The following is an 8088-nucleotide window of genomic DNA, read 5'->3' on the forward strand; positions in this document are numbered from 1 at the left end:
TGCATGACTCAGCACAAACTGACACACTGTGGACGTGCACTTCATTAGCATCAGCCGAATTCCCCTTTCTTGCTCCGCAACACGCTCTGGAGCCCTGGGCCTGACAAGGGTCGTTTGCACAAAGTGACAGTTCAGTTCCCCCACAGATCGGAGAGCAAGGGGCCCGGACCCTGCAGTGCAGTCAGGCAAGTTTCTTCTCCAGAAATGGTCAGGCAAAAGAGCAAGCGGCCACCGCTGTCTGAGGGCAGACCAGTGGTGGAGAGAAAGAGAGACAGAGAGTAATGAGAAACAGCCTCGAGACGTTGCTCATCTTCTCCAGCAGGGCTTCATTTGTGACTAATTTAGGAGACACAATTCGGAGCGTTTGACTTTGAGCCATCACATCAAGTGTCACTGTGCCTGGAGAGGAGATGATACAGGAATAAAGAGAAGAAATGCCACTTGCTGATAATAAGAAAGCGGGACTGCCCGCGTGTCCCATATATGGCCACCACACAAAAGCAAGGAGCCCTATGGGGACCATTGCTTAAAAAGATCATCCATAACAAGACTGTGGTACAAAAATAGCTCCATACCAAGTAAAATATGAGTTACATTGGTGCATCAACAATAGAAAAGGACTTGGGAGTTGGAAATGGTCAGCATTTCAGTAGAACTTTGTTCAAAGCCATTTAATCTGTTATTGTTTTCACCCACAAGCCACAATGTCACATCAGACAACCAGGGGTGTGTGATATGACGATTTTTGATCATGAACGATTAACATGTCTCCATGATCTGCTTTTGAACAAATATCGTAGTATTGTAATATAGGCTACTGTATACACAACATGCATTCACTCACGGGACACTGCACTTGTCTGCAATCACAAAAGTACATTATTTGCATATGCTTTAAAGTTTAAAGCCTTGCCTGTTAAAGAGCATTATCTCATCCGAGCGCTGTTCTGTCATGCGCTTAATGAGCGCGTAAACCTGAAGCGTGCACGCTAAAAGCTTGTCAAACTGATTACTGGACTAAGCTATCTTTCGTGTCTTGTTTTGCTGGAATGCTACTGCTAAATACACCTACTGTACCTGAAAATTAAAGCACTGTTTGTGTTATTTGTATGTCTTGTGTATTTGTAAAATGTAGCCTATCTTTGTTCTTATTTTTTAATAACAAAGATAAAATATAGTCAATTTTTTCGTCTTCGTCCACTTTGTCCTAAACATCTGCCATTCTTTTTAGTTGATATTTTCTTACCTTGTAAGGCTTTGGTTTTAAAAGAAATGAGTTTGTCTGTTTTGCTCAGACAACTTGCAAAATAGTAAAACCAACCAACATGACGAAGAATCTAAGAAAATATGGTATTTTTGCCATATCGCCAACCCCTACAGACAACCATGTCATATCAAGTTGAATGCTGGAGCTGTGAATAAAATGTGGCAGCTTATTTTATAGACTACCTTGCTGTGCAAACTAGCCTTGGCATCCCATTTTTTCCTAGCATGGTTTCATGGCCAAGGTTGACATTTCTACAGAAATCACGAGTTTGAATGTATGAAGGCTGATGAGATGGATTTCACTAGGTTATGCGTGGGAGACGTTCTCATCAAACTTTAGTCAAAAAGTGCCACATTGAAAATGGCTTCCAACTCCAAATGTAAATTTCAAACGTTGCAAAAAGGTATTTAAAAGCTCTCAAACAAATGGCTACAGATTCAGATCTGTTAACGCTTAGTTATAGTCAAATACATCAAGCTGTTTGAGGCCATGTTCAACAAACCTAACGTGTTAATACACCAACAAAACCATAAATCCGTCACTGCGATATTCCTGCAATCAGCTAATGCCTGCTCAAGTGCATTTAATGTGCACCAGCATCATAATTATCCATTATGCAAGTCTAATATGTTTTTACATTTCAAAACACTTTACTTTCATCCTTGGCGAGGCAGCATTTCAAACACTGATGTTATCATAAAGTATAATCAAGCTCATGTTTTTGCTGGCTTGCTGGATATCATCCTGCAGAGTGCAATGAACCAGAAAACCAGTTTTTAGTGATCCTCTCATCGGCCCATTCAAAGGCCACACTTTGTTACCATGCACACAACCAGGCGTGAGGGATATCAAAGACAACCATTTATTTTGGACCCACTCGGTACAGATCTTTTTTTGTCGTGGCTGTTTGAAGGCGTGCACGCTGCTGAACGCTCATCCGGGAGGGCAGAAGCTTCATTCTGACACTATAGCGCAGGCTGTGTGCTCTTTTAAACCTGTGATAGCAATCCACTAAAGCCTCCGTCCGCTCTATAAATAGAAGCTTTCAGTGTAATCTTCGAGAAAAAAGAGAAAAAATAAGCTGATGCATTTAAGCTTCTCTAAACATGCAGATAGCTGAAAGTTGCTGAAACATTACTTTTTAATGGTAAAGCTATATTTGAAGTGCCTGTAATGATGACTGAAATGCTTTGAGATGAGACGTCTGTTTAAGAATTCATAGATACAGAAGGATTGATATTAATTATAGAGTCTGCGACATAATAAAACGCTCACACAATAACTGGGGAACAAAATAATCAATGACTTAATCTTCATTTCCAGCTTGATTCATATTTAAAACATTACCAAATGAAAATCTCTCGCAGTTACAAGATCGTAAATGGAATATGACACAGTTTGGAATGGAATATAAAGCTAATTTGAAAAGGGGGATGAAAAACGAAATTGGGGGCCTACTTAACTCAGCTGAACCTTGATAATTCCAAAGCACCGTGTTCCGCTTGATCGGGAAAGCTGCCACCTTCTCCCTAGGGGGTTATTATTTTCAGCTAGTGAAACCAGAATGCCATAGGACGGTTACTCCCTCCCTCTCTCTCGCTCTTTTTCTCTCTCTCTCTATCGCCACCTCATTATTCATTATTTTTGAATCACAGTGCTGGGATTGAAGTGAGACTGTCAGCATCCGTTCTCAGCCAACCATCTCTGTGAGCTGTTGTCCTTTCACAGTATGCTGGGTCATCCCTGCCTCCAGTTGATCTCTATCGTGTGCCAGTTGTGAAATGTTACAGATGCTAATTAGCTGTAATATCGGTGACCCCGATATGAGTCCATTATGCATCATCCCCCCATCAGAAATGTTTAATGCTAGCAAATTCCTTCAAAGGCATTTGTGGCAATCTGTTGCTGCCATGCCAGCGTCCGTGGCAAGAGACAAAGCTGGACAGCAGAGGGACGACTGATCGCTTGTCATTGATGGAGGCTGACAGCAGCATAACAATTACGTTTAGGCCAAAAGGCTAAGTATTGTGTCAGGTGCTTTGACCTTCTTAGTTTTCAAAAACAGTATTCAGGAATATTTTTATTTTTACATTTTTATACTATATTAAATAGATAAAAGAGATGACATGATGTAAAAACACATTAGACTTAGCACCCCTGTTCCGAAAAGAAATGAATTAGTTAATTAATTAATCACCATCCAGGTTGTTACACCTCTGACATAACATAAAAAACATAAAACACATCAAGAGAACACATTCCTGTTTGGTACGCCCAGAAATTGTTGTAAAACTAAACAAAAAAGTCAGCAGCAGAGCAGAGTGAGCTGTTTTTGGTATGCTTTTATGTGGAATGGGGGAGGAATACAAAGGGGCATCATAAAGACACAGTATAATTAGCTGTGAAATGATCTCCAGCGTTAAAGGCCTGCAGCTGTCTGGTTCATACTCACCCTCCTTGGATGGGCGCCGCACCTCCGCGCTCAGATTGCACACCTGCGCCGTGCGCACCTGAGGAGTCAGGCATCCTTCGGTTTGGGGATTTAAAGGCAACACCACGTTACTGAGCATCAGCACGCTTTCTGATTCCCCATCGCCTAAATGTTGAGGGCAGGTGCACTTAGCGTAGACTATTCCACACGATTCGGCCTTCTCTCCTTTCAAGCAGTTTTCCAACCACGTGCATAACACCTGACATCCAAACTGACTCGGGCTCGCCTTGTTTAAAACCACAAACTCCACCACAGACCTTTCCTCCTCCTCTGTCTTCTTCGTCGTCAATCCGTTGTAGTCGTAGGGAAACACTCGCCGGAGCTGCACGAAATTCTTGTCGTAATGCAAAAACACATAAATATTCTTGGTGTCATCACACAGGTGCACGATGGACTCGTTGATCCTCAACAGCTCGTTGATCTTCTCGTGAGAGAAGTGATCGAACTGGTAAGCCAGCAGAGAGAATTCAGAACAGCTAATTTCTCGCTTGTAAAGTTTTAGGTAGATGCTGTATTTGGTAGGATCTGGGTTCTCCAACGTCCAAGTGCAGTTTGTGAAGTTCTTGGGAAACATTTCATTCATCGAGTAAGATCCATAGATAACTCCTTTTACCAGCGTGGAACACCAGAAATCTTGGGCACCAGTATATCCAAACATAACCAGGAGATAGGTGGAAAATATATAAATCAACAGATTACGAACAGCCTTCATCCTATGTCATTTGGCCTGAAAAAGAAACAGAGATGCACTACGTTTACTTTCAGCCTATATGGTGTGTAAGATCTCCTAACTATTCAATTTAGCTTTGTGTTAAACACACACTTACCTATATTGTTCGTTTGAACCGCCTATTTTCAATCATAAACTACCATCTCGTTTTATAGAGATTCAAATGATCCTTTCCATGGGAATGTAACACATTTCGGATAAACATTGCCACCTTGTGGTGTTTAATAAATTGGGGGTAATAACTTTGGGCATCTGCTGTGGCAGGATAAAACTACATCATATTTAGCGATCAAACGATCGTTTAATACGATCATTACACACTGAATGATCTTTAGCGCGTTTGAATGACTGACAGCGTCGGACACAATGATCATTGACATTCAATAGCTTTATAGTCGTTATATTAAGTCGCGACTCGATCGGGGAAAGATAAAAACGGCTGGCATTACATGCCACCAACAAAAAGACATTTTGACACAATAAAACGTTTTGTTCTTTTTATTCATTCGAGGGTAATGTGTCGCAATTCTGCAGTGATCTACATGTCTGACCGCATAATAATCATCTACATATCTGTCTGCTCAGGCACTGTTGGGATTTCTATTCAACTAAAAGAAAACCCCATGTGCATTTAGTAAATATTGTCTTTTATATAATTTAAATAGATCATATCTGATTAAGTGTACATGTATGGACTCTAACGTCGTGATCTATGTAAGGATTAAAGCAGCGTTACTTTCAGCATCAAATTCCCCTATTGAACGCAATCTATGCTTTTCATGAGGCAAAAAACTTTGATTTCGATGTAACGCTTTTGTCTCCGCGACGATCTGTTACCTATATTTTATCATAACGTGTGCAAATGTGTTGAATTCCCAAATATTCTAGAAGTCTGAAAGAAAGGCGGCGGAGAGGGAGAGAGAAAGAGAGAGGGAGATCCAGCAGAAGAGAAAAGCTATTCGATGTTCTGTTTGCATGAATCCTGCAGGCATTGCAGCTGTGTGCAGTGTCACATCATTCCCAAACCGAGCCTTTATTTTCATTCTTTAATCACCTTAAATGCGGCACTACTTGTACGACATAGCAAAACGCGAACGATGCAATATACAAAGAGGTTATACACGACTATATAGGACGAGACAGTATTGGCGCACATTGCATCCATCGCCCGCTACTTTTCCTTTACATCGATGTCGCGTCGCGCACTTGCACTTTTCATTGATCATTACAGGAGCGTTCCAGTTTGTCGCGTCGCGTCACGATCAGTAATATGAACGGATTAGAAAACTGTGGCGACAAAAATTTATGAATAAAAACTGCAGCGACGTCTTTTCATATTCACACTCTCTTACAAAACCCAAGAAGTCTAGGGTGATTGTCAGTCGTCAGTTTTTAGGGGTTCAAACCTGAATGTGGTCACCAAAACGGATTTTCGGATATACAGTCAGCGCCAAACTCGATTCTATGTCATTTTCCTGCGAAACTCGTCGATCATCGTTTAACTTCACACTGGCCCTGGTGTAACATTCGAGTCCTTTGAAATATTGACGTAGTTTGTATTGCATTAATCAGAATGAACTATGGAACTCAGATCTTTACGTCGTTTATGCATTAAAGAGAATAAACTTGGGCGAGGGCCATCTCATTATCGTTCACAGCTATCCATATACTTATTTAGATGAATAATAATTATGATAATTATAATAATACAAATAATAAATATGTCTTACCTTGCACTCTGAAAGCTATGGCTATTTTTCCCACATACTTGGAAACATCCTTTAGAAATGAAACGTGTCGCTCCCCTGCGAATCGATATCTCCCATTGCCGATGATAGAAGTCTAGAGCAACAAGATGGTCAGTGAGCAAAAATGCATTAGACTCCAGGCTGGATCATCATCTCGCTCCTTTTTTTTTTCTTCCACCTCAACGCAACCAAGTGATGAGAGCGCAACAGAAGTGAGCAGACACTAGAACGAGGGCTAAAAATGTTGTGAATCTCGACTGATCATTAGTCGCTGTCTGCCCGTCCCTCAAGAGATGCCCAGGTCGGGTAGCAGGTAGAGCGCAATCCCTGACGGATGGAGGATGCTGCTGACTCGCTGTGGAGTGAGATGGAAAGCGCTTTCTCGCCGAGCCTCAGGACTGGAGCTGCAATATCACGTCACTGCCACTAAGATAAGGCACGTATGGACGTCTCGAGCTGCGTCTCTCACCATCTCGCCCCCCTTCCCCTGGATAACATAGAAACTCTTTTTTATGGGAAAATCAAGGCAGAGGAATGTCCCTCGGACTGGAACTAACGACACGGCGACTTTTCTCCGACCGCCTGGACTATTTTATCAGAAGCCAATGGAATAATAATTCATAAGAGGCTTGTTTCCAAGGGAATTATGTTTTTGCATGAGATTTTTTTGTTTTGTTTGAGAGATGTGTACAGGAACTCGTGAAGTTGCTTCATCTTTTTCTTCATTGTACCATCATAAAGATTTGATTTCTTCGTATTCAGAAAGAAAATACAGCATTAATTATTTGTGTGAACTGAAAAACTTGTAGCCACTGAGAATATTCTATTAATCTAAGGACAACGAAAGTTGCTGAACTTGGGAGATACATCGACATATAATGACTTTTGGGATTGAATTCAAACGGTACTAGCGTGGATTTTTTTTCTAGATATAAATGTTGATTTAGATGTTGAGAGAATTTCTTTGTTTGTAGTTCCAGTGAGCTGTGCTGTCCGTACAAGAATTCACCAGGAGACCTAGTTTCCAACAAAATATCATAGGTACAGTACAGTTATTTCATTCTCATACAATAAACTGATATTTGCAGCTCTTATCTTGTCAAATAAATTGGATAAATAAAATAAAGCTACAAAGAAATTCCGAAGAGCACCGTTTTAATCTATTAGCCTATATTAACAATAACCTTAGTAAGCTATTTTGGAGACAGTAGTTAAATGGTGTGTACAAGGGTGATCTTAGTCAATTATCCCTTGATAAACCGCTAAAAACCACATGGGAAACCTAGGTTACTTTAGATAAAACGTTTACATACGAGTCACAATGACGGAATTTCGGATTTTTTGAAAGAACTGTAAACCTTGTGTAAACTTACATTAGCCTACTAAAAGGTAACGTATATCAATTATTCAACACAAACGTTAAAACAAAGTTTAAAACAAATATACCCTATTTGTGACATACAAACGTTATAATACAGTGCCTAATCGCAATGTGATTCTTTAACGATTTACAGCCAGAAAAGGATCACAACGCAAAGCGCATGAGCAGCGTACTGTTGTTATGGTTACCTAGGTCTACTTTAAGAGCAAATATGCGGTCTGACTGACATGTAATCTAATACTGCCTAAACTGTTTGGAAAACGCTGGAAACTGAATAATTGTATTTTAAAAAACACTTTCTTCTTTTAATAACATTTCGAATTGGGGAAAAATAGCAAATAGCTGTGTTGGATGATCCCTGTGCACACAAAATAAAAAAGGTGATAATTAATAATAAAAGAAAAAGGACCTCACCAATGGTCACTGATTCCTCTTTGGATCTGATGCCCCAGTTTCACAGAGGACAAATAA

At 40.4% G+C, this 8088-nt stretch overlaps 1 protein-coding gene across 1 annotated transcript; it reads right to left on the minus strand.

Annotated features, from left to right (window-relative positions):
• Positions 1 to 208: 208 nt before the first annotated feature.
• On the minus strand, positions 209 to 7303 carry LOC141325865 (adhesion G protein-coupled receptor B3-like). Its single transcript, XM_073834592.1, has 3 exons — positions 6219 to 7303; positions 3720 to 4485; positions 209 to 399 (listed from the first exon to the last, which is right to left on the minus strand). Exons 2-3 carry the CDS (start codon positions 4468 to 4470, stop codon positions 209 to 211), a joined length of 942 nt encoding a protein of 313 aa, XP_073690693.1. The 5' UTR covers positions 4471 to 4485; positions 6219 to 7303.
• Between the last annotated feature and the right edge of the window lie 785 nt (positions 7304 to 8088).

Source organism: Garra rufa, chromosome 2 (assembly GCF_049309525.1).
Source record: "Garra rufa chromosome 2, GarRuf1.0, whole genome shotgun sequence".
Classification (NCBI taxonomy): domain Eukaryota; kingdom Metazoa; phylum Chordata; class Actinopteri; order Cypriniformes; family Cyprinidae; genus Garra; species Garra rufa.

Bases quoted from the DNA above. Each gene is read 5' to 3' on its own strand.
- LOC141325865 (XM_073834592.1), bottom strand. From the start codon at position 4,470: ATGAAGGCTGTTCGTAATCTGTTGATTTATATATTTTCCACCTATCTC. The intron at 400-3,719 runs GTGAGTATGAAC...TCTCCTCTCCAG, and splicing joins GCGGCGCCCATCCAAGGAGG to GCACAGTGACACTTGATGTG.